At 42.5% G+C, this 27697-nt stretch overlaps 1 protein-coding gene across 1 annotated transcript; it reads right to left on the bottom strand.

Moving 5' to 3' along the window:
- LOC129841383 (zinc finger protein 60-like) lies at positions 1-27244 on the bottom strand. Its single transcript, XM_055909634.1, has 8 exons — positions 26689-27244; positions 17765-17895; positions 17393-17557; positions 11148-11312; positions 10675-10786; positions 10371-10492; positions 2006-2117; positions 1-1721 (listed from the first exon to the last, which is right to left on the bottom strand). The coding sequence occupies exons 1-8, from the start codon at positions 26966-26968 to the stop codon at positions 769-771; spliced, it is 2040 nt and encodes a 679-aa protein (XP_055765609.1). The 5' UTR covers positions 26969-27244; the 3' UTR covers positions 1-768.
- Between the last annotated feature and the right edge of the window lie 453 nt (positions 27245-27697).

Raw genomic sequence — 27697 nt, 5'->3', positions numbered from 1 at the left:
ATTACAATGAGTCGGTCCTCCTATAGCTCCTCTCACCAGCATCCACTGATGCATGTAACAGTTTTAAATAATGCACTATTTAGTGTAATTAACACTGTACACACCAATTACATTGTGCAGAACAATCCTACCTCTCCTGTGTGTTTTTGTTTGTTGGTTGACTTTCCAATGTCTTGTACCGTCTTTCCTTTAGAAATCCTCCAAATCAATTCCTTTTTTCTGTTTGTTTTATCCTCTATTTCTCCTCCTTCTCTTGTCCTGATGCCCTAGGCCCTCAATCCTGCCCTTGTTGCCTCTTGCCAGATGATCAAGATGACTTAGTAGACTTGCTAGTCTTTAGAGCCAGGTTGATCATTCTCTCAAAAATCTCTCTCAAAATCAAACAATCTTCTCAAAGGAAAAACATTTACTACATTTTAGTCATTTTAGCAGACGCTCTTATCCAGAGCGACTTACAGTAGAGTGCATACATTTTATAAAAAAATTTACATACTGAGACAAGGATATCCCTACCGGCCAAACCCTCCCTTACCCGGACGACGCTATGCCAATTGTGCGTCGCCCCACGGACCTCCCGGTTGCGGCCGGCTGCGATGCAGTGCCCTAGACCACTGCGCCACCCGGGAGGCCCGAGGTGGAGAACACAGCACTGCATTGAAACAACCAAACTGTTCACTAAATACAAAATCATTTAACAAAAATAATAACATTTTACGAGGAGCTCTCCCTAACTGCTGCTGCTCAGTTAGATTATGATGTCACTATACTCTATACATGGGCCGTGTGCATTTTCTGCTGGTGTATCCTGAGGCAGCTCCTCTCTGAGAACCTCTTCCCGCACTGCGTACAGGCAAACGCACTCTCTCCTGTGTGGACCTTCAGGTGCATCTTCAGCCGCTGCTGGCGGGAGAACCTCTTCTCACACTGGGTACAGCTGTATGGTTTCTCCCCTGTGTGGACCTTTTGGTGCCTCTTCAGGTTGAATGAGTGGGAAAAACTGGCCCGGCACAGGTGGCAGCTGAATGGTTTCTCCCCTGTGTGCATCCTCTGGTGCCTCTTCAGACTGGATGAGTGTGAAAAACTGGCCTGGCAAAGGTGGCAGCTGAATGGTTTCTCTCCTGTGTGTATCCTCTTGTGGATCTCCACCTGTTTGGGGAAACTGAAGGCTTTCCCACAGAATGAACACGGGAAGTGCTTCTCTTTGCCACCGTATCTACTGATAGCATTACTACTACTGTCATTAGTCATCGGGCTTGTGTAGCCATTTAGTGTTGAGGCACTGGCATTGTCCGAGGTCTGGTTTAACATTAGGAGAGTGTGAGGAGGACGAAGGCCAGGGAGTGTCTGTGTTGTCGCAGGGTCCATGTTCCAGTTGATAGATCCTATAGAAGGCAGGCTGAAGGCAGCATCTGTTAGGGGGTTAACCTGAGGCGCCATCAGTCTCTCTGAATCACAACTATAGGAGCAGGACGGAGCATCGCTAGCCGAGTCTTTGTCTGTTCTCTCCAGCCGCATACGGACACCTCCCCGACCCTGCAGACCAAATCTACACCTCGCCCTGCTTTCGGCTGTCTGTTTCTGGTTGTGGTTAACAGTGTTGTTCCCTAGCCCAGAGATGAGGACACTGTCCCATCCAATGACCTCCGCTTGGCCATTGGCTGCACACGTCTGGGAATCAAAGATGGCCGCCCAGTCTCCTCTGTTATCCTCCAGCCAACCACCTGCAGGAAGAGGTTAGAAAGTAGATTTTTTTTTTTTAAAGTCAATAACCTGGTCAAGTTCATTTATTATGTCTGCGTTTGTATGCAAACATAAGTTGTACTGATTTCATTTTATGAATTAAGAAAAACAAAACAATTGCCAGGTGCATTACTGTATGGAGACTATATGCATTGTTTTACGTCAGATAGTGAGACGATTCCTCCAGCACTGATGAGGGATGGGCCTTGCATAGAAGCGATGCTACCTGTCGGAAGACAATGGGCTATATGCATTTCTCCCTTACTTTGCTCCCCCATTTTTTGTCCACTCTGCAGATCAATGCTCTCTGGTCCGTCTTCTATTGTCTTTGCTTTTACCAGCAGCAGATCAGGCTTCCCATCCTCCATGTCTACTGACTGTAAGAGATACAGAGTGAGAGGATGTTGGATCAAGACATCTGATATGAGCACCCTCCTATAGAGGATCTTCTGATTGGACAATGAAGGAAGGCTATGAGTACTATGCAAACATGTTTGCTGATTTGATACTATGCAGAGATGTTAGTTTACTTTGATTAGATGAGGTCTTATCTGCACTATCTGCTATAGATTCTAAGAAATCATTAGGCGCTGACAATCTGGATCCATATTCACTCAAGTGTGCGGCATCTATTATTGCTGGTGTAGTGACGCATATTTTTAATCAAACATTTGTCATAGGAAAGATTCCTAAATCTTGGAAAACAGCTTTTGTTTTACCACTCCTCAAGGGAGGTGATGGTAGTGAATTGGATAATTATCGGCCCATCTCTAAGCTCTCCTGTTTGGCAAAAATTCTAGAGTCACTGGTAAATAGGCAACTACAATATTTTTTAACTGTTAACAATACTCTTTCTAGTAATCAATCTGACTTTAGACCTAAACACAGTACTATTACGTTGTAAGTTATATTACTAATGCCCTAGATAATAGAAAGTAGTGTGTTGCCTTGTTCGTAGATTTATCTAAAGCTTTTGACACTGTAGACGATGCGATACTTTTGGGTAAGCTGTCGTCAATAGGACTGGGACTGGATGCCTGTCGTTGGTTTCATGACTATCTAAAGGATAGAAGTCAGGCTGTTAAAGTCAATGGCATCCAGTCAGAGCCATTGGAGTTGGTTAAAGGGGTCCCACAAGGTTCTAAACTTAGTCCATTACTGTTCACTCTCTACATAAACAATATCGGTGATGAGATAAGTGTCAAATTCCTGTATATGCTGATGACACTGTCATGTACTCTATCGTTTCAACGGCTGACCAAGCATTATCACTATTGGAGACAGAAGACCCTTGTAATATCTTAAAATCTATACAGCTGAAACTTGTTTTAAATGCAAAGAAAACAAATTTTATGATGTTTAATAGGTTAAAAAAGTTGGTTGAAAATACACTTACACTTACGAGCTTAGATGGTTCTCGAATGAATCAGGTCTCTGCATATAAATACTTAGGGATATGGTTGGATGATAAATTGTCTTTTAAAATTATATTGACGAACTTTGTAAACGGCTAAAAATTAAGCTAGGCTTCCTCTATAGAGACAGGACATGCTTGTCCTCTACAAATACAAGACAAATTGTGCAAGCTACTTTTATGGGTGAGACGAGAACAACATGCTCTCGTGTTTGTCTATAAAGAACTTTGAATAAGCTACCTTATTTATCTTCACTCATCAATATTAGAATTAGAATTCCTAAAACCAGGTCTCAAGCATGGATTACACTTGAGGCCCATGCGATTTACACAGAGTTGGGCATGGCTGCCTTTTCCTGTTACGCTCCTTGCCTATGGAATAGCCGGCAGACTAAACTTAAACTTAAACCTCTTGTCCCCCTTGCTCATTTGAAATATTTATTGGAGGATTTTTATTTTTGATTTGCTTGTAACTGTTTCGGGTAATGCAAGTTCTTGTGCTGTTAGTAGAATAACCTATGTGTAAATGAAATATATTGCTGTATTTTTTTTGTGATCGTTTTGTTTGTTTTGTTTAGTTTTTTAATCATTGTACCTAAACTGTATGTGTAAACATGTATATGCAGGGCCCAGCTGTAAAAGAGACCTTGGTCTCAGTCTGTGGTCCTTGTTGAAATAAAGGTATAATAATTACTTGACAGTCTTTAATGGTTTGATTATTCAAAGGCATGGTCCCACACTTGATAACCCCTTACATTTGTTGAAATTGGGCCAAATTGAAATGTTTCTAACAGAAGAACTATACAAAGCATATGATTTAGCATGGTAGCAATTGAAATAGAACACTTTGGAGATTATATGGAAATTATAAGACCAAACGTAAGTACATAACAGTTCACCTGACACAAGATTGAATCTAAACATGACACTTGATTTTATGTGCATTTTACATTTACTGTACTTTGCATAGCATTTGTCAATAACGAAATCTGAAAATACTCTGGATACATTCAGTAACATAACAAGAATATTAATTGGAACTTTGGAGTAGGTGCAAGATAAGAAAAAAATATTACAAGGGTTTGAGTGAGAGGTCTAACTGGTGTCTCTCCAAGTGGCCACACACCTCTCCGAACTGCACAGTTCCTAAGTAGTTTCAATGCATTTTTGTTACTCAAAGAAAAAGCCTTCAACTACACTACATCGTCAAAAGTATGTGGACACCCCTTCAAATTAGTGGATTTGGCTATTTCAACCACACTCGTTGCAAGTGTATAAAAATCAAGCACACAGCCATGCAATCTCAATAGACAAACATTGGCAGTAGAATGGCATTACCGAAGAGCTCAGTGACTTTCAACATGGCACCATCGTAGTATGCCACCTTTACAACAAGCAAGTTAGTCAAATTTCTGCCCTGCTAGAGCTTCCCCGGTCAACTTGTTTTATTTACTTATAAAAACAAATTTGAGGGGGTAGATCAGCGTTAATATTGCAGACAATTACATTTATGGAAGCTAGAATCTGTCCGCATGATTTCCAATCGCATATATATATATATATACACTGCTCAAAAAAATAAAGGGAACACTTAAACAACACAATGTAACTCCAAGTCAATCACACTTCTGTGAAATCAAACTGTCCACTTAGGAAGCAACACTGATTGACAATAAATTTCACATGCTGTTGTGCAAATGGAATAGACAAAAGGTGGAAATTATAGGCAATTAGCAAGACACCCCCAAAAAAGGAGTGATTCTGCAGGTGGTGATCACAGACCACTTCTCAGTTCCTATGCTTCCTGGCTGATGTTTTGGTCACTTTTGATTGCTGGCGGTGCTCTCACTCTAGTGGTAGCATGAGACGGAGTCTACAACCCACACAAGTGGCTCAGGTAGTGCAGTTCATCCAGGATGGCACATCAATGCGAGCTGTGGCAAAAAGGTTTGCTATGTCTGTCAGCGTAGTGTCCAGAGCATGGAGGCGCTACCAGGAGACAGGCCAGTACATCAGGAGACGTGGAGGAGGCCGTAGGAGGGCAACAACCCAGCAGCAGGACCGCTACCTCCACCTTTGTGCAAGGAGGTGCACTGCCAGAGCCCTGCAAAATGACCTCCAGCAGGCCACAAATGTGCATGTGTCAGCATATGGTCTCACAAGGGGTCTGAGGATCTCATCTCGGTACCTATTGGCAGTCAGGCTACCTCTGGCGAGCACATGGAGGGCTGTGCGGCCCCACAAAGAAATGCCACCCCACACCATGACTGACCCATCGCCAAACCGGTCATGCTGGAGGATGTTGCAGGCAGCAGAACGTTCTCCACGGCGTCTCCAGACTCTGTCACGTCTGTCACATGTGCTCAGTGTGAACCTGCTTTCATCTGTGAAGAGCACAGGGCGCCAGTGGCGAATTTTCCAATCTTGGTGTTCTCTGGCAAATGCCAAACGTCCTGCACGGTGTTGGGCTGTAAGCACAACCCCCACCTGTGGACGTTGGGCCCTCATACCACCCTCATGGAGTCTGTTTCTGACCGTTTGAGCAGACACATGCACATTTGTGGCCTGCTGGAGGTCATTTTGCAGGGCGCTGGCAGTGCACCTCCTTGCACAAAGGTGGAGGTAGCGGTCCTGCTGCTGGGTTGTTGCCCTCCTACGGCCTCCTCCACGTCTCCTGATGTACTGGCCTGTCTCCTGGTAGCGCCTCCATGCTCTGGACACTACGCTGACAGACACAGCAAACCTTTTTGCCACAGCTCGCATTGATGTGCCATCCTGGATGAACTGCACTACCTGAGCCACTTGTGTGGGTTGTAGACTCCGTCTCATGCTACCACTAGAGTGAGAGCACCGCCAGCATTCAAAAGTGACCAAAACATCAGCCAGGAAGCATTGGAACTGAGAAGTGGTCTGTGATCACCACCTGCAGAATCACTCCTTTTTTGGGGGTGTCTTGCTAATTGCCTATAATTTCCACCTTTTGTCTATTCCATTTGCACAACAGCATGTGAAATTTATTGTCAATCAGTGTTGCTTCCTAAGTGGACAGTTTGATTTCACAGAAGTGTGATTGACTTGGAGTTACATTGTGTTGTTTAAGTGTTCCCTTTATTTTTTTGAGCAGTGTATATATTAGAGGTCGACCAATTAATCGGAATGGCCGATTAATTAGGGCTGATTTCAAGTTTTCATAACAATCGGAAATCGGTATTTTTTTTTTACATCTTTATTTAACTAGGCAATTCAGTTAAGAACACATTCTTATTTTCAATGACGGCCTAGGAACGGTGGGTTAAGTGCCTTGTTCAGGGGCAGAACGACAAATTTTACCTTGTCAGCTCAGGGATTCAATCTTGCAACCTTACGGTTAACTAGTCCAACGCTCTAACCACCTGCCTCACGAGGAGCCTGCCTGTTACGTGAATGCAGTAAGAAGCCAAGGTAAGTTGCTAGCTAGCATTAAACTTATCTTATAAAAAACAATCAAGTCACTAGTTATAACTACACATGGTTGATGATATTACTAGTTTATCTAGCGTGTCCTGCGTTGCATATAATCGATGCGGTGCGCATTCGCGAAAAAGGACTGTTGTTGCTCCAACGTGTACCTAACCATAAACATCAATGCATTTCTTAAAATCAATACACAGAAGTATATTTTTAAACCTGCATATTTAGCTAAAAGAAATCCAGGTTAGCAGGCAATATTAACCAGGTTAAATTGTGTCACTTTTCTTGCGTTCACTGCACGCAGAGTCAGGGTATATGCAACAGTTTGGGCCGCCTGGCTCATTGAAAACTAATTTGCCAGAATTTCACGTAATTATGACATAACATTGAAGGTTGTGCAATGTAACAGGAATATTTAGACTTATGGATGCCACCCGTTAGACAAAATACGGAACGGTTCCGTATTTCACTGAAAGAATAAACGTTTTGTTTTCGAGATGATAGTTTCCGGATTCGACCATATTAATGACCTAAGGCTCGTATTTCTGTGTGTTATTATGTTATAATTAAGTCTATGATTTGATAGAGCAGTCTGACTGAGCGGTGGTAGGCAGCAGCAGACTCGTAAGCATTCATTCGAACAGCACTTTCATGCGTTTTGCCAGAAGCTCTTGTGCTTAAAGCATTGCGCTATTTATGACCTCAAGCCTATCAACTCCCAAGGTTAGGCTGGTGTAACTGATGTGAAATGGCTAGCTAGTTAGCGGGGTGCGCGCTAATAGCGTTTCAAACGTGACTCGCTCTGAGACTTGGAGTAGTTGTTCCCCTTGCTCTGCATGGGTAACGCTGCTTCGAGGGTGGCTGTTGTCGATGTGTTCCTGGTTCGAGCCCAGGTAGCGGCGAGGAGAGGGACGGAAGCTATACTGTTACACTGGCAATATTAAAGTGCCTATAAGAACATCAATAGTCAAAGGTATATGAAATACAAATCGTATAGAGAGAAATTGTCCTATAATTCCTATAACAACTACAACCTAAAACTTCTTACCTGGGAATATTGAAGACTCATGTTAAAAGGAACCACCAGCTTTCATATGTTCTCATGTTCTGAGCAAGGAACTTAAACGTTAGCTTTCTTACATGGCACATATTGCACTTTTACTTTCTTCTCCAATACTTTGTTTTTGCATTATTTAAACCAAATTGAACATGTTTCATTATTTATTTGAGGCTAAATTGATTTTATTGATATATTATATTAAGTTAAAATAAGTGTTCATTCAGTATTGTTATAATTGTCATTATTACAAATAAATTAAAAATATCGGCCGACTAATCGGTATCGGCTTTTTTTTGTCCTCCAATAATCGGTATCGCCGTTGAAAAATCATAATCGGTCGACCTCTAATATATATAAATGAATGCACTCTCAAGTTCATGACGTTTTTTTTTTGTTGAGACGTGTATGTGTGGTTTTCATATGGTGTATTTAACACTTGTTTATGAATGCACTTGAGAAAGTGCATTCATTTTCTCATGAACCCTTTACACTTGTGTACATTTGTCTATATGGAAAGGGCCATATTGAAATGTTTCCAACAGAAGAAATATAAAAAGTATATGCATTACCGTGGTTGCAGTTCAAAGAGAACACTTTGGTCTAATCATTTCCCCATGATCTCCAAAAGGTGAGGACACAACAGTTCACCTGACAAGACTGAATCCAAACATGACACTTGATTTCATGTGCATTTTACTGGACTTTGCCACATTTGTTGATAACGAAATCTGAAAATACTCTGGATACATTCAGTAACATGATAATAATACTATTGGAAAAATTGGGGTAGGTGCAACATAAGACCAACAAATGACAAGGGTTTAAGTGAGGACTAACTGGTGACTCCAAGTGGACACACACCTCTCCAAACCGTGCAGTTTCTACATAATAATGATATTTTATGATTCAAGGAAAGAGCCTTTAAATATAAGGTGCTTTTTGAGCTCCCCTAGCTTCAAAGTTGAGGAACTGAAGTAAGCACACTTCTATTTATAAAAAATGTAAATTAAAATTACACAGCCCTGTGTTCCCACCATAACACAATTACTGTCGTTGTTTAAGCAATGCAAACATTTTCCGTTATAAATCTCAATCTGGGTCAGGTGAGCATCATTTTAAATCTTATTATTTTTCCAACATGACTAACTAAGTTATAAAATACAATCTTAGTGTATTCTTCTTTTTTTGGCACAAAACTACCTCCATATACTTCCATTCATTGTTTTAATCAGCACCGGTTACCTTCTGACAAGTCTTGTGACACTTATGGGGGTCGTAGAGCAAAACGGAGAACATCGTGTTCGGGAGAGCCTCATCTTTCCACAGAGTGGTCATATTAGCTTGTAGGCCAAACCGTTTGGACGCTACAGACGTTTTTGTGAGAAGTGTCGTGGAATTATTGTAATCAAAAGGAGAGACTTTTTAGATTTCTTAAATAATCAAACTGTATTATTTCATTCCTGCAGTAATGGAGCTTGTCAACAAAAATGTGCACTTCCCGTTTCACATTTGAAATCCCGTGTCATTTGCAGTATCAACGTTCGTCATGTTTGATGTACAGTGACAAGGATGACATGTGTCATACCCTGGGTTGTCCTGAACAGAATGAGCATGTTTGTCGTATTGTGAAGAAAATTTGAAATGGAACACGCACCTGAACGCACTTATGACTCCATTCTACGCGCACCAAAATGCCAATCTGTTTGTCTAAAGTGACTTGTCAAAACCTAACACTGTAAGATCGCATTTTAGAACTTAGCTAGTCATGTTGGAAATATAATAAGCTTTCAAATGATGCCCACCGGAACCAGATTGAGATTTACAATGGAACGTTTTTGCATTGCTTAAATGCCTTATATGTCACGCATTGTCTTGAATATTTCTGGGTAGAATATTGCATCAACACTGAAATATGTTACTCTCGGTACTCCAAATGCATCTGTGGAGCTTTCCTCCACATTTCTCCCCTGTGTGGACCCTCTGGTGCCTCTTCAGGTGACCAGCCTGGGCGAAGCACATGTGACACTGGGTACAGCTGAAGGGTTTCACCCCTGTGTGGACCCGCTGGTGCCTATTCAGGTTGGAGGAGTGGGAGAAACTAGCCTGGCAAAGGTGGCAGCTGAATGGTTTCTCCCCCGTGTGCATTCTCTGGTGGATCTCCACCTGTTTGGGGAAACTGAAGGCTTTCCAACAGAATGAACACGGGAAGCGCTTCTCTTTGCCACCGGATCTGTTGATAGCGTTACTACTACTGTCATTTGTCAATGGGCTTGTGTAGCCATTTAATGTTGAGGCACTGTCATTGTCTGAGGTCTGGTTTAACATTAGAAGAGTGTGAGGAGGACGAAGGCCAGGGAGAGTCTGTGTTGTCGCAGGGTCCATGTTCCAGTTGCTAGATCCTATTGAAGGCAGGCTGAAGGCAGCACCTGTTAGGGGGTTAACCTGAGGCGCCATCAGTCTCTCTGAATCACAACTATAGGAGCAGGATGGAGCATCGCTAGCCGAGTCTGTGTCTGTTCTCTTCCACCGCATACTGACACCTCCCCGTCCCTGCAGACCAAATCTACACCTCGCCCTGGCCTCAGCCAGTCTGTTGTCATGGAGACTAAGTTTGTTTGTTGTTTTATGTTCGACTGTCTGTTTCTGGTTGTGGTTAACAGTGTTGTTCACCAGCCCAGAGTTGAGAACACTGTCCCATCCACTGACCTCCGCTATGTCGCTTCTGGTCCTGGCCTGCTCTGTGATGTCGTCCCCTGGGCCCTTGGCTGCACCAGTCTGAGAATCCAAGATAGCCGCCCAGTCTCCTCTGTTATCCTCCAACCAACCACCTGCAGGAAGCGGTTCCAAATACTTTACAAACAAGGCAGAGAACTCTACATATGGAGTTTTTTGTTTGACAATCACCTGGTCAAGTTCATACATTATAATTTGTTAAAACAATAGCCAGGTGCATCACTATTCCCATTGAAGATCTATTACTCTATGTAGGCTATATGTATGTCTCTCTTACCTTGCTCCCCCATCTTTAGTCCACTCAGCAGATCAATGCTCTCTGGTTCATCTTCTATTGTCTCCTCTTTGACCAGCAGCAGATCAGGCTTCCCATCCTCCATGTCTACTGACTGTCAGAGATACAGAGTGAGAGGATGTTGGATCAAGAAATCTGATATGAGCATCCTGCTATGGATCATCTTCTGATTGGGCAATGAGGGATTGCCATGAGTACTATGTAAACGTGTTAGTTGAATTGATTACTTGACACTAATGGTTTGATAATGCAAAGGCATGGTCCCACACTTCATACAAAATTAATCAAGATCTGGGCCTGTATCCACAAAGAGTCTCAGAGTAGAAGTGCTGATCAAGGATCAGCTCCCTACCTACATAGTCTCATTCATTATGATCTATGATCAGCTCTGAGACACTTTGTGGATACGGGCCCTGAACTAATACCATTCAGACAGTAGTTCACAGTGGGCTCACCTCAGTGAGACTGTGTGTGGTCCTGTGCTGTTCAACTGGTTCCTCTGTGGGTTCAGGAGGAGGTGTAGTCTGGTTGTCCTCCATGAACATGGTCCTCTCAGGGTTCCCCAGACCCTCCTCACACCCCTCCTCCTTTATCAGCTGCACCTCTTGGCCCTCCTCCTCCTGGAAGAGACGGGTGATACAGATTACACCGACATACACTACCTCAGGTACGTACACACACATACACAGATAATAACTTTCAACATAGTGGGGATGGGTAAACACTCCATGTTTGAGTCCTATACTGTAGTTACAGAATGACTTAATTATTGTTAAACCCATCATGGTGGACATAAATATGATGTTATTGGTAAAAAATAAGTCAGCTATGATAAGTTCTAAGTCACCATCAGACAAACCAGTACAGTAGGTGTTTGTTAGTGTGTGAGTGTGTAGGTATTTTTAGTATTTGGTTATAAAGTGCTGTTGGATTTATGCAGAATAGGGTGAGATCAGATGTGATGTATACTAAAGAGAGTCTCAATGAAAGTCTTAGAATGAAACGTCCCATTTTGTGTTTATTCAACATAAACAATTTGTAAATACACGATATGAAAACCACACATACACCTCTCAACAAAGAATCTGCATACTTTTTTTTATTTTCCCTTTATTTAACCAGGTAGGCCAGTTGAGAACGAGTTCTCATTTGCAACTGCGACCTGGCCAAGATAAAGCATAGCAGTTCGACACATACAACAACACAGAGTTACACATGGAATAAACAAAACATAGTCAATAATACAGTAGAAAAAAAGAAAACAGAAAGTCTATATACAGTGAGTGCAAATGAGGTAAGATAAGGGAGTTAAGGCAATAAATAGGCCATGCTGGCGAAGTAATTACAATATAGCAATTAAACACTGGAATGGTAGATGTGGAGAAGATGAATGTGCAAGTAGAGATACTGGGGTGCAAAGGAGCAAAATAAATAAATACAGTATGGGGATGAGGTAGTTGGATGGGCTGTTTACAGATGAGCTATGTACAGGTGCAGTGATCTGTGAGCTGCTCTGATAGCTGGTGCTTAAAGCTAGTGAGGGAGATATGAGTCTCCAGCTTCAGTGATTTTGCAGTTTGTTTCAGTCATTGGCAGCAGAGAACTGGAAGGTAAGGCGGCCAAAGGAGGAATTGGCTTTGGGGGTGACCAGTGAGATATACCTGCTGGAGCGCGTGCTACGAGTGGGTGCTGCTATGGTGACCAGTGAGCTGAGATAAGGCAGTGCTTTACCTAGCAGAGGCTTGTAGATGACATGGAGCCAGTGGGTTTGGCGACGAGTATGAAGCGAGGGCCAGCCAACGAGAGCATACAGGTCACAGTGGTGGGTAGTATATGGGGCTTTGGTGACAAAACAGATGGCACTGATAGACTGAATCCAATTTGGTGATTGACTATTTTATAAATGACATCGCCGAAGTCGAGGATTGGTAGGATGGTCAGTTTTGTATGTTTGGCAGCATGAGTGAAGGATGCTTTGTTGCGAAATAGGAAGACGATTCTAGATTTAATTTTGGATTGGAGATGTTTAATGTCAGTCTGGAAGGAGAGTTTACAGTCTAACCAGACACCTAGGTATTTGTAGTTATCCACATATTCTAAGTCGGAGCCGCCCAGAGTAGTGATGCTGGACGGGCGGGCAGGTGCGGGCAGTGATCGGTTGAAGAGCATGCATTTAGTTTTACTTGCATTTAAGAGCAGTTGGAGGCCTCGGAAGGAGAGTTGTATGGCATTGAAGCTCGTCTGGAGGTTAGTTAACACAGTGTCCAAAGAAGGGCCAGAGGTATACAGAATAGTGTCATCTGCGTAGAGGTGGATCAGAGAATCACCAGCAACAAGTGCGACATCATTGATGTATACAGAGAAGAGAGTCGGCCCGAAAATTGAACCCTGTGGCACCCCCATAGAGACTGCCAGAGGTCCAGACAACAGGCCCTCCGATTTGACACACTGAACTCTATCAGAGAAGTAGTTGGTGAACCAGACGAGGCAATCATTTGAGAAATTAAGGATGTTGAGTCTGCCATAAAGAATGTAGTGATTGACAGTCGAAAGCCTCGGCCAGGTCGATGAATACGGCAGCACAGTAATGTCTCTTATCGATGGTGGTTATGATATCATTTAGGACCTCGAGCGCGGCTGAGGTGCACCCATGACCAGCTCTGAAACCAGATTGCATAGCGGAGAAGGTACGGTGGGATTCGAAATGGTCGGTAATCTGTTTGTTAACTTGGTAAAGTGTATTCATTTTCTCATTAAAAGTGCCCAGGGAATTGTATTCTGCAGTTGAATGGAAGTAATGTACTAGGCATATGTGAACATCATATAGCCTACACCAGTGTTTCCCAACTCCAGTCCTCAAGTACCACCAACAGTACACATTTTTATTGTAGCCCTGGACAAGCACACCTGATTCAACTGGTCAACTAATCATCAAGCCCTCTGAGTTGAATGAGGTGTGCTTGTCTGGGGCTACAACAAAAATGTGTACTGTTGGGTGATTTGAGGACTGGAGTTGGTAAACACTTGCCTACACAGTACAAACACTATGTAACAGACTTTTTAGGCTTATACTGTATATGCCTTATACAGTGCCTTCAGAAAGTATTCATGGCCCTTGATTTATTACACATTTTGAGGTGTTTTGAGGTGTTACAGCCTGAATTCAAAATTGGTTAAATAGATGTTTTTCCCTCACCCATCTACACACAATACCCCACAATGACAAAGTGAAAACATGTTTAAGAAATTTTAGCAAATGCATTGAAAAAGCATTCACACTTCTGGGGTATTACATACATGTTAGAATCACCTTTTGCATCGATTACAGCTGTGCGTCTTTCTGGGTAAATCTATTTTTTTTGTTTTGAATTTTACCCCCTTTTCTCCCCAATTTCGTGGTATCCAATTGTTAGTAGTTACTATCTTGTCTCATTGCTAAGGTCGAAAGCCATGCGTCCTCCGAAACACAACCCAACCAAGCTGCACTGCTTCTTAACACAGCGCACATCCTATCCGGAAGCCAGCCGCACGAATGTGTCGGAGGAAACACCGTGCACCCGGCGACCTGGTTAGCGTGCACTGCGCCCGGCCCGCCACAGGAGATGCTAGTGCGCGATGAGACAAGGATATCCCTACCGGCCAAACCCTCCCTAACCCGGACGACGCTAGGCCAATTGTGCGTCGCCCCACGGACCTCCCGGTCGCGGCCGGCTACTTACTCCTGAACTTGTTTAGGCTTGCAATAACAAAGGGGTTGAATACTTATTGACTCATGCGCAGACCAGCTGGCTGGCGTGTTTACGGACATATTCAATTTCTCCATATCCCAGTCTGCTGTCCCCACATGCTTCTAGATGGCCACCATTGTTCCTGTACCCAAGAAGGCAAAGATAACTGAACTAAATGACTATCGCCCTAGCACTCACTGCTGTCATCATGAAGTGCTTTGAGAGACTAGTCAAGGATCATATCACCTCCAACTTACCTGCCACCCCACTTCAATTTGCATACCGACCCAATAAATCCCCAGACGATGCAATCGCCATCACACTGCACACTGCCCTATCCCATCTGGACAAGAGGAATACCTATGTAAGAATCCTGTTCATTAACTACAGCTCAGCATTCAACACTATAGTACCCTCCAAGCTCATCATTACGCTTGAGGCCCTGGGTTTCAACCCCGCCCTGTGCAACTGGGTCCTGGACTTTCTGACGGGCTTCCCCCAGGTGGTGAAGGTAGGAAACAACATCTTCACTTCGCTGATCCTTAACACTGGGCCCCACAAAGGTGCCTTCTCAGCCCCCTCCTGTTCACCCATGACTGCGTGGCCATGGACGCCTCCAACTCAATCATCAAGTTTGCAGACGACACAACATTAGTGAGCTTGATTACCAACAATGATGAGACAGCCTGCAGGGAGAAGGTGAGGGCCCTTGGAGTGTGGTGTCAGGAAAACAACCTCTTTCTCAACATCAACAAAACAAAGAAGATGATCGTGGACTTCAAAAACAGCAGAGGGAGCACCCCCCTATGCACATCGACGGGATAGCAGTGGAGAAGGTGAAAAGTTTTAAGTTCCTCGGTGTACACATCACGGACAAACTGTAATGGTCCAACTACACAGACAGTGTGGTGAAGGCGCAACAGCGCATCTTCAACCTCAGGAGGCTGAAGAAATTTGGCTTGTCACCTAAAACCCTCACAAACTTTTACAGATGCACAATTGAGAGCATCCTGTCGGGCTGTATTACCGCCTGGTACAGCAACTGCGCCGCCCACAACCGCAAAGCTCTCCAGAGGGTGGAGCGGTCTGCACAATGCATCACCGGGGGCAAACTACCTGCCCTCCAGGACACCTACAGCACCCGATGTCACAGGAAGGCCAAAAAGATCATCAAGGACAACAACCACCCAAGCCACTGCCTGTTCACCCCGCTACCATCCAGAAGGTGAGGTCAGTACAGGTGCATCAAAGCTGGGACCGAGAGACTGAAAAACAGCTTATATCTCAAGGCCATCAGACTGTTAAACAGTCATCACTAACACAGAGAGGCTGCTGCCTACATACAAACTCAAAGTCATTGGGCACTTTAATAAATTGATCACTTGCCACTTTAATAATGTTTACATATCTTACATTACTCATCTCATATGTATATACTGTATTTTATACCATCTATTGCATCTTGCCTCTGCCACTCGGTCATCGCTCATCTTCGGAACTAGGAGCACAAGCATTTCGCTACACTCGCATTAACATCTGCTAACCATGTGTATGTGACGAATAAAATGTGATTTGATCTTTCAGCTTTCAATTTTTTATTAATTTGTAAAAATGTCTAAAAACATAATTCCACTTTGACATTATGGGGTATTGTATGTAGGCCAGTGACACAACATGTCAATTTCAGCAACAACAAACAATCAGACTGTAACACAACAAAATGTGGGAAAAAAATCAAGGGGTGTGAATTATTTCTGAAGTTACTGTATATCCAACAATGCCTGGGCCTTGCACTTCAACGCTCTTAGTTGTTGTAGAAATGGACCCACTGCTGCGGTTTCCTTTTTGCATCTACGTCAGCTTGCTGAGTGTTCCTTTAATGTATGATCTAAACGTCAGAAGATATCAAGTGGAATTGTTACTTTCTATGTTAAAGAGTGGAAATGTTTTTTTTGCAGGTGCATCCTGAGATATCGCCTCTCAGAGAACCTCTTTCCGCAGTGATTACAGGCGAATGGCTTTTCTCCTGTGTGGACCCTCTCGTGCCTCTTCAGGTCACCAGCCTGGGCGAAGCGCATATGACACTGTGTACAGCTGAAAGGTTTCACCCCTGAGTGGACCCTCTGGTGCCTCTTCAGGGTTCCAGCCTGGGCAAAGCGCATGTGACACTGGGTACAGCTGAAGGGTTTCTCCCCTGTGTGGACCCTCTGGTGGATCGCCACATTCTGGGAGCAGCTGAAGCCTTTGTTACAGAACATGCAGAGGAACGATTTCTCTTTACTATTGCCTGATGTGGCTCCTCCTCCCTGAGCCTGGGCTCTAGCCCTGTCGTTTGAGTTCAATACCTGATCGAAAAGGACACAGCCTTGTAAATCGGAAGGCGACATCGACGTGGACACTGGGTCGCGATCCCTGAAAGAGTGTAAATGGGAGTGGGTCACAACATTTAGATTTGTCTCTAAGCTTTCACTGTAGTCTAAGAAGTCACTGGTGTTGCCCTGCGAGTGTCCTTCTCTTAAGTGAGTCTTGTCGGCATTCCATGTCAGAGGAGTGTCGTCCTCCACTTTCACAGTCACCCCATCTACAACTAGACACTCCCCTTTCTTATCTAGGCACCCTTCAGAGTATACACTACTACTGTACCGGTTCCAGTCCCCTCTAGACAGATCAGTCTGTCTCTCTAAACCCAAGGATATGATGCCATGGTCCATCTCTGTAGCGTAAGAACAAGACGGATCATCACCTCCAATGTATAACGCATCACCATCTCCACGGGAATAAACCGTCCTCTGGCTCTGGTGACATACCGGTAAATACTGTGAGCCAGGAGCAGGAGGACAGCCCAGATTCCCCAGCACCAGTCTCTCTGGGTCTGATCTGTGGTCAGATCTTGTATGTAAGAGCCTGTGTGTTACAGTTAAAGTCTCTGTGTCGGTCTCTGACTTGAGGACGTCGTTCGGCGTTCCACTGACCTCCGTGATGCTTCGTTGGGTCCTGGGCTGGGGCGCGGCGGCGGGGTCCTCCATTGCTTCAGGGGATGCTCCAGCCGCTCTAGTCTGGATGTCTCTGCTGTGCCGTGGGTCCTCCTCTCCTTCAGACCTCTCCTGCTTGACCCCAGGACCTACAGCCTCTGTAGACTGACACAAGAAGAGAGGAGGTTGTTGCCAGTAACTAGTTGAATTGGATAACAATGTCGTGGGGAAGTCTCACAAGCTCCCCTATGGCAGATAAATAAAGATGTTCATGTAAGCAAGTGAATAGCCGAGGGGAACCTTTCTGAAGTAAACTGGCCACATTTGATTTACAAAGTAAAACGTTTTTTAATGCAGCACTATTAAACTAACCTCTATCACAATAACGTGCTGGGTTGAGGTTCCACTCTCCTCATCAACAGTCATTGTTTGGTCATCTCTCCATGTATTGTGTTCTGCTGGCTTCACAAAGCTCCTGTGGCCTCCAGTGGGATGTCCTTCACCTGAGAGTGTGATTGGGGGAAAAGAGGTGGTTAGGTTAACTACTGTCAATGCTGAATGGTATTGTGTACAATATAGACACTGTCTAGAATTGACAAGGATGTAAGGTAACACTTCTCATAACTTCTTGATATACTATTTATTGATTAATTTATTATGTTCCATGCATCACATTGTTTTCTATGAGTAAATAACAGGAATTGCGTTAAATAACGAATCTGGTTTGAATATGATATTGTGTCTTTGTGCAAGATACCTAAATAATCAGGTGAATCATTGCATACTATCCAAAAATTGACCAAGACCCAATTCTGGTTAACACATCAAAAATCATGCGCAGAGGAGAACAGGGCACAGGCCCCGCAGCCTCTGCCTTCTAGTCCAGGCGATATGTGCCAAGTTTTAGTTGACATCTTAAATTTTTCATAAAAGCATGAAACTTGGTACACTTGTACAATTTGGTTCCCTTTACATTTTGTGATATGGAGGCACAACAAAAACACCTCTTGGTGGCCATTTTCCATTCCGCCATAACTTTATAATGTATTTTGCGTCATCTTCTGAATCAAACATTAACACAGAAAAAGTGATGTCTACACCTATGTTTTGATGGTCAAGGATGACAATGATGCCATGCACTAGAGGTCCGCCGATTAATCGGAATGGCCGATTAATTAGGGCCGATTTCAAGTTTTCATAACAATCGGTAATTGCCATTTTTGGACACTGATCATGGCCGATTACATTGCACTCCACGAGGAGACTGCGTGGCAGGCTGACTACCTGTTGTGCGAGTGCAGCAAGGAGCCAAGGTAAGGTGCTAGCTAGCATTAAATGTATCTTATAAAAAACAATCAATCTTAACATAATCACTAGTTAACTACACATGGTTGATGATATTACTAGGTTAATTAGTGTGTCCTGCGTTGCATATAATCGATGTGGTGCCTGTTAATGTACCATTGAATCACAGCCTACTTCGCCAAACTGGTGATTTAACAAAGCATGTTTGCGAAAAAAGCACTGTCATTGCACCAATGTGTACCTAACCATAAACATCAACGCCTTTCTTAAAATTAATACACAAGTATATATTTTTTAAACCTGCATATTTAGTTAATATTGCCTGCTAACATGAATTTATTTTAACTAGGGAAATTGTGTCCCTTATCTTGCGCTCTGTGCAACAGAGTCAGGGTATATGCAGCAGTTTAGGCCGCCTGGCTCGTTGCGAACTGTGTGAAGACTATTTCTTCCTAACAAAGACAGCCAACTTCGCCAAACGGGGGATGATTTAACAAAAGCGCATTAGCGAAAAAAGCACAATCATTGCACGAATGTACCTAACCATAAACATCAATGCCTTTCTTAAAATCAATACAGAGAAGTATATATTTTTTAAACCTGCATATTTAGTTAAAAGAAATTCAGGTTAGCAGGCAATATTAAACTAGGGAAATTGTGTCACTTCTCTTGTGTTCATTACACGCAGAGTCAGGGTATATGCAACAGTTTGGGCCGCCTGGCTCATTGAACAAATTTGCCAGAATTTTACATAATTATGACATAACATTGAAGGTTGTGCAATGTAACAGCAATATTTAGACTTATGGATGCCACCCGTTAGATAAAGTATTTCACTGAAAGAATAAACGTTTTGTTTTCGAAATGATCGTTTCCGGATTTGACCACATTAATGACCTAAGGCTCGTATTTCTGTGTGTTATTATATTATAATTAAGTCTATGACTTGATAGAGCAGTCTGACTGAGCGGTGGTAGGCAGCAGCAGGCTCGTAAGCATTCATTCAAACAGCACTTTACTGCGTTTGCCAGCAGCTCTTCGCAATGCTTCAAGCATTGCACTGTTTATGACTTCAGCCTATCAACTCCTGAGATTAGGCTGGCAATACTAAAGTACCTATTAGAACATCCAATAGTCAAAGGTATATGAAATACAAATGGTATAGAGAGAATTAGTCCTATAATAATTACAACCTAAAACTTCTTACCTGGGTATATTGAAGACTCATGTTAAAAGGAACCACCATTTGCTCAGAACATATGTTCTCATGTTCTGAGCAAGGAACTTAAACGTTAGCTTTCTTACATGGCACATATTGCACTTTTACTTTCTTCTCCAACACTTTGTTTTTGCATTATTTAAACCAAATTGAACATGTTTCACTATTTATTTGAGGCTAAATTGATTTTATTGATGTATTATATTAAGTTAAAATAAAAGTGTTCATTGTTCATTCAGTATTGTTGTAATTGTCATTATTAAAAATATATATAAAAATAATAATAATAAGTTAAAAAAATTAAATTAAATAAAAACAAAATCGGTCGATTAATCGGCATCGGCTTTTTTGGGTCCTCCAATAATCGGTACCGGCGTTGAAAAATCATAATCGGTCGACCTCTACCACGCACATCATCAAAAATGCCCCCTGGCTGCTGAGGGCATTTCCCATTCCGCCATAACCAAATAATGTATTTTCCATGTCTAACCCTATATTTTGATGGTCAAGGATTACAATGATGCCATGTACAACATCATAAAGATTTTCGATTATTATATAATGGTGGACTGTGTAAACCCTGTAAACCTTTGTGTAAATTCATGGGACACAAGGGCCTTTGATTTGTCTGGACCCAGGAACCTGGTGATTTCATGGGCACGTATGGGTCAACTACCACTCCTCAAATTATATTTCAGAAGAGAACATTTCCATTTTGGAGCACTTTATGATCACACTCCCAGTCAAGATAACATCAAATCAAGCTCATTTTGAGATGTTCATTTAGCGAGGAAAAGAAAATCAGCAAATCCTCCCACAATGATAATGATAATTTAAAAATATAAAACATTATAATTATTAGACTTATTTTCGCGACACCCAAAGTCAACAGGATAAAAATCAATAAAATCCTATATTAAATAAAGTATATAAAAGCACACTAAACATGATGACAGACTAACCAGGGAGAACACTAAACATGATGACAGACGAACCAGGGAGAACACTAAACATGATGACAGACTAACCAGGGAGAACACTAAACATGATGACAGACGAACCAGGGAGAACACTAAACATGATGACAGACGAACCAGGGAGAACACTAAACATGATGACAGACGAACCAGGGAGAACACTAAACATGATGACAGACGAACCAGGGAGAACACTAAACATGATGACAGACGAACCAGGGAGAACACTAAACATGATGACAGACGAACCAGGGAGAACACTAAACATGATGACAGACGAACCAGGGAGAACACTAAACATGATGACAGACGAACCAGGGAGAACACTAAACATGATGACAGACTAACCAGGGAGAACACTAAACATGATGACAGACGAACCAGGGAGAACACTAAACATGATGACAGACGAACCAGGGAGAACACTAAACATGATGACAGACGAACCAGGGAGAACACTAAACATGATGACAGACGAACCAGGGAGAACACTAAACATGATGACAGACGAACCAGGGAGAACACTAAACATGATGACAGACGAACCAGGGAGAACACTAAACATGATGACAGACGAACCAGGGAGAACACTAAACATGATGACAGACGAACCAGGGAGAACACTAAACATGATGACAGACGAACCAGGGAGAACACTAAACATGATGACAGACGAACCAGGGAGAACACTAAACATGATGACAGACGAACCAGGGAGAACACTAAACATGATGACAGACGAACCAGGGAGAACACTAAACATGATGACAGACTAACCAGGGAGAACACTAAACATGATGACAGACTAACCAGGGAGATCACTAGACATGATGACAGACTAACCAGGGAGAGCACTAGACATGATGACAGACTAAACAGGGGAGAGCACTAGACATGATGACAGACTAACCAGGGAGAACACTAAACATGATGACAGACTAACCAGGGAGAACACTAAACATGATGACAGACTAACCAGGGAGAACACTAAACATGATGACAGACGAACCAGGGAGAACACTAAACATGATGACAGAGGAACCAGGGAGAACACTAAACATGATGACAGACTAACCAGGGAGAACACTAAACATGATGACAGACTAACCAGGGACGTGAACTTGACAGACAGATAAAAGCTCAAGACTACAGAGAATCCAGGTAAGCCTGTGTGAAGAAGTGTGTTCGTGTGGACCTGAATATGTGTATGGATCGTGAGGTTGACATGGAGAGGGAGTTCCAGAGTTGGGGAGCTGCAGTGCTAAAAGCCAGGTCTCCCATGGAGCGGAGCCTGGTGCGAGGGAGGTGGAGGAGGCCCGGTGGAGGAGGAGCGCAGTGAACAGGTGGGAGTGAAGGGGTGCAGGAGGTCAGTAAGGTATGTGGGCGCCAGTCCATTGAGTGCTTTGTAGGTGAGCATGAGCAATTTGAAGATGATCCTGTATTGAACTGGGAGCCAGTGGAGTTTGAGGAGGGTGGGGTGATGGGGTCTCAAGGGCTGGTGTGTGTGACTCGTGCAGCTGCATTTTTTCCATGTTGAAGTCTGTCCAGTGTTTTGTTGGGGAGTCCGTAGTGAATGGCGCTGCAGTAGTCCAGGCGTGATAAAACAAAAGTGTGAATGAGGGTTTCAGCAGTGGGGTCAGTGAGAGAGGGTCTGAGTCGTAAGATGTTTTTCAGATGGAAGAAGGCTGACTTGGTGATGTTCAATTTACCACTAGGGCACTTCGAAAGTTCTGGAATATATTTTCGTTCCAACCTCCCGTGTTACCATTGTATCCTTAGTCCTCAGAAAGTTCATCCTCCTTCATATTGTTGTTGTTCTAGCTAACAATGTTCTCCATAACTCTTGTTTGTTTGTTGTCAAATCACAGTGTGCAGGAAGGGACGCAGCCACCCCCGGTGCAGAAATGCACACAGTGCTGCAAGCTGTATCACTGTCCTCTGTGGGCCTCTACAATCCCTATGGCCACCGACTGAAGCAAACTAAACCTGCATTCAAATGCTCATCTCGGTAGAGCAATTAAATATAAAAGTTGGTCAATAATATTTGTCACTAGTGATCATTCATTTTGATCTGGAGTTAATGTATTCTGCATTTTGTGTTTGTGCCCACAGGATGTTGCATCTACAGGTGCAACCTTGGTTTCAGGGTGCAGCGTCACTTCCATTGTTTTTGCGAATCTTTGTTTTTGAATAAGAATCAGCTCCTCCATCTCCCCACCGGGGGAGAGGCTGGGACAGCACCCACCGGGGGAGAGGCTGGGACAGCACCCACCGGGGGAGAGGCTGGGACAGCACCCACCGGGGGAGAGGCTGGGACAGCACCTCAACTTCAAACCTGCTCAGCCAGTTCCTGGATCCAGCGAAGGCAAATGGAGTATTTGCTGTTGTCAAAACAATGCACGGTTCAAGTGTGCCTTTTCACAAACAGAGAAAGGAGGAGGCGCATGAAGCGTACTGCGAGTCACCTCAATGCCAGTCTAACCATGAACTAGCACAACGATCAAGTGTTATTTTCTTTCAAATAGTTAGTGGACTATTGTACATCTACAGCGGAAAATGAAAACATGAGGGGAGATGTTTTGTCGGAGATGGTAGAAAATAAATGGTTTGGAGACAAGATGTCTGAGTGCCTGAAGCTCCTATGTCTGGCTATGGCTCAGTCGGTCCCTTTGTCTGTTGAGACCACAGTCCTTGTGCCTAAATTCAAACATTATGTTTCTGTCTTTGAACCAACCACGTCTTATTATGAGTGTGGTTTCAGAGTACAAACATTGGCTACACAACTTCAATGACAATGTTCTGCTTAGTCTCCATGTGTGTCTCTTATTGAGGAGGTTACTTCAGGTGATGACTTATCAGTCTTCTTATTTGAACAGTCACTACATGTTAATATGAACGGGTTACTTGTTTTTGCAACCATTTGTGAACATGGCTATGAGGTTATTTATTGATGTACTTTTTCCCCCTACACTATCTATCATTTAGACCCACTACTATCATTTAGACCCATTCTGCAGTCATTGACAGTCTGGAAAACTGGAACAATGTGAAGTATCTCTCGCCTCCAATTTAAAAAAAGAGACTATATTATACTATGGTCTAAATACTGTAGTATTACTATAGTTTTATACTATAGTATTCACTGTAGTGTTTTTGTGTACTGAAGTCTGCAAAAACACAACAGTGAATACTGTAGTATTTACTGTTAACTCTTGTATAAATACTTTAGTGAAAGAAAACTGTAGTATATACTATGAGTAGTGTTTTTGCGGACTGTAATATACTGTAATGTTTTTGTGGACATTACTGTAGTATTTACTACAGTGTTTTTGTTTTTATTATCTTTGACATGAGGAAACCTGCTGGAAAAATACTAAAAGAGCTAATTTTCCAGATCTGTAGGTAGGACTGGGGTCTAAACAGATAGAAAAAGAGTAGGAGCTCTTTTCTATAACCTTTATGGAAGACTATGTTCTATATTTGGCATGTAGGTTTCTCACTTATGAGTGTCACAGATTGTGATATGCGGAGAGGAATGGGTAGGGTATATATGCAAATTAAATACTGTAGTATTTGTTTAATAAATGTTTTTAAAAAAGTGTAGTGTTTTTGGATATTACTGTTGGATTTACTATAGTTTTTTTGTGAATAATACTGTAGCATTTACTATAGTATTCTACAGTATACTACAATATTTTATAGTAAGTAATACACATGATCGAGGGATACTACTGTGTGTATTCTAAAGTTTACTACAGAAGTCTATACTAAGTACTGTACAGTAAACTGTAGTATTTTTTCATTTGGGCAGACACTGGTCTCCATGTTTACCTTCACTTAAAGGCCCTTTGTGACAACACATGCAACTTCTCTTGTGCTTCATGTGGACACTATCCTCCTATTGTGATTATGGATCTACACAAGAAAGGAGTATGGCTGGTAAGTCATTATGGAATGAAATAACTTCAAATTGTCTGCTGAATTCAGGCCACCAGATTGTCCCATTTAAGTTAGAAATCTCTATTTCCTGTTTTGAGTATGTGTGTGTGTCTCTCTTTCTGTCAGGTGGTAGGCTTTGGAGAGGAGAGCAACCAGGCAGAGCAGCTGTGGCCCCAACCCCAGCCCTGCAGAGGGGGAAGAGGACCAAGGCCCCTAAGACCTCCACTTTATCCAACAGAGCCCTAAGTCCTCCACTTTATCCAACAGAGCCCTAAGACCTCCACTTTATCCTACAGAGCCCTAAGACCTCCACTTTATCCTACAGAGCCCTAAGACCTCCACTTTATCCTACAGAGCCCTAAGACCTCCACTTTATCCAACAGAGCCCTAAGACCTCCACTTTATCCAACAGAGCCCTAAGACCTCCACTTTATCCTACAGAGCCCTAAGACCTTCACTTTATCCTACAGAGCCCTAAGACCTCCACTTTATCCTACAGAGCTCTAAGAACTCCACTTTATCCTACAGAGAAGTGTCCAAGCTGACCTTCCTGCCCGCCTCGCCCGTGCTGGCCAACACAAGGCTCAGCAACGCGTTCACCTCCTCCCTCACCCTCTACCCCACCACAAAATCCTCAAGTAGATTGGTTCCGCACATTGGTTCCACATAGCAGGAGGCGACTGAAGGAGCAGGGTAGGCCATTTTTGCACCGCAGTGCAGCGGTATCTTCAGAAGCGAAACTCATCTCTGCCCTGTCTCCTTTCTCCACGGCTCATCGTTCGAGAGCTCTTTAGGTTTGTCCTTTTGTTCTCAAAGTCCCTGACTGATTGAACGGCAGGAATCATCTTTGCTGTGAATAGTAGTAGTAATGACTAACGGTTTGGCAGGCAGGAGGGCGGACAGAGAGGGAAGAAAAGAGAAGAGGGATTCTATCATCTCTGTATCATATCTTCATTATTTTTGTTGAAAAAGGCTTGAGTGTATTTTAACAAATGGACATTAGGGTTAACCTATACATGTTCATACTGTAAGATTTTGTGGATAGAAAAGTGTGGTATGTTTGTCATAGCGTTACGATAAGGAGCCTGATACATTGTCACTATGTGACAGTTTTCTGATTTGTTTTTTAGGTATTGTTGTAACTTCGATTCTGTTTTAGAGAGGCTGAAGGGAAAACCTCACTGTTACTATAGGTTTAACATTTCAGCCCTACCTCTGCCTTTAAAACCATTAGACTGGCATGTTTATAGCTATAACCTGTTATCTTTAAATGTAAATATTTACTTATGTAGAAACTGGTTTCAGACTTTTTCTCATATGAACACAATTTTCAACACTGCAAGATAAATAAAATTGCTAAAATTGTTATGTCATATCATACCACTGTTCTTAATTACCTACATGATTAATAATTGAATGTCCTCCATTTATCAAGAGTTCAGACACCACTGAGTTAATTTTAAAGTGTTTGCTATCCAAAACATGTTTTTGTCATTATTTTCAGTACCTCTAAAACGGATTATTTTGGACATACATATCATTGTTTTCTTTTCATCCATTTTGGAAAATGTATTGCATAAATATACGTGTTTGTGATCAAACGCGATGGTGTCCAGAGTTAATCGTTGTTTTTTTAAATGAATGTGTTTTCTACTTCTTTAGTCATAAAATACGAATTCAGAGGGGGGATTGATTTTGTTGACAGGCTAGTTTTAGACACAGGTTATACTGCATGGCTGCAGCTGGATAGTATTGAAATGTTCAGGGCCACAAATTGTACAAGTGTTGCAAATGATATGCTTTATGAAAGAGTGAACATAATTTTCATATCGCCTGGACTATTCTGCTACATGTACCTCTTGCCATTCCTCTGTACCGGTCGACGATCTTGACACTTCTGGGACTGGCGTGGACGCGCTCTCGCATTGTCCTCTCTGCGCGCTCCCGTGACACCTTCAGTTCCATTAGCTGTAGTTTCCTCCGTAATGTCCTGTTTTCTTTCTGGCTTTGAGTTATTTCCAAACGACACACTGCATAGTCGTCGTCTACAAGCTTACAGATCTCTGACACGGCTGCATTCGCTAGTACCTCCATGATGGAGGCTATCTGAGTGTGAAAAACCATACCGTTAGCCATTGCTAGTTAACCCTTAGCAGCTAGCTAGCGTTACCTAGATAACATCTATCAAGTCCTGTAACCAAGTCCTGTCTCTAACGCGAAATAAAGACTACACGGGTTAAGTATGTGATGGCGTGCAGTTAAACAAGTCATATTTAGAGTTCCATAGTGTCAAAAAAAAGTATAAATAACAAATAACTGTAACGTGGAAATGTTCTTGGTCACTGTTTACTTCCGTTTACACTGAGGTGAAAGGATGTTGTAACGTTAGCTCAAGCCGGGTGTGGCTAAATGAAAAGCGTATGCGCGCTTTTCCCCTCATGAATACTTTATATGGAACAACAAAGACATACGATTGAAAAATAAGTCAATTTTTTCGTTCGATACTGGTTTGAAAATAAATTATTTTGGTTGGTCAGTTACTGAATGAGGATGGATATCTACTCTCATGTGTGGAATTTCTTGATACATTTAAAATTCCAACAATCCCGAAAGAATATGCAATTGTTTTTGATGCGATTCTAAGGGGGGTTGTATCTCTTTTAAATTCCTCTGTGGTTGATGTAAGTAACAGATTTACATGAAAATATATTAATTGGCAATATAATATAATATCAAAGATAAATGTAGGAATAAACAGATTATTGTTTGTGATACTACAATTCCACCAACAAGATTATTTTGGTCAAATATCTATGGTGATATACAATGGGGGAAAGCATGGGAAATTGCTAACAAATATTGTAT

Source organism: Salvelinus fontinalis, chromosome 42 (assembly GCF_029448725.1).
Source record: "Salvelinus fontinalis isolate EN_2023a chromosome 42, ASM2944872v1, whole genome shotgun sequence".
NCBI classification, from domain to species: domain Eukaryota; kingdom Metazoa; phylum Chordata; class Actinopteri; order Salmoniformes; family Salmonidae; genus Salvelinus; species Salvelinus fontinalis.
The sequence above is the reverse complement of the archived record's forward strand: the minus strand, read 5'-3'. Positions and strand labels throughout refer to the sequence as shown.

What these genes read in the sequence shown, in the direction of transcription:
- LOC129841383 (XM_055909634.1), bottom strand. Translation starts at nt 26,968, where the DNA reads ATGGCTAACGGTATGGTTTTTCACACTCAGATAGCCTCCATCATGGAG. An exon ending in CCAGAAGCGACATAGCGGAG is followed by an intron (nt 2,118 to 10,370) that starts GTCAGTGGATGG and finishes TATCTCTTACAG; the next exon opens with TCAGTAGACATGGAGGATGG. An exon ending in ACAAAAAATGGGGGAGCAAA is followed by an intron (nt 1,722 to 2,005) that starts GTAAGGGAGAAA and finishes CTCTTCCTGCAG; the next exon opens with GTGGTTGGCTGGAGGATAAC.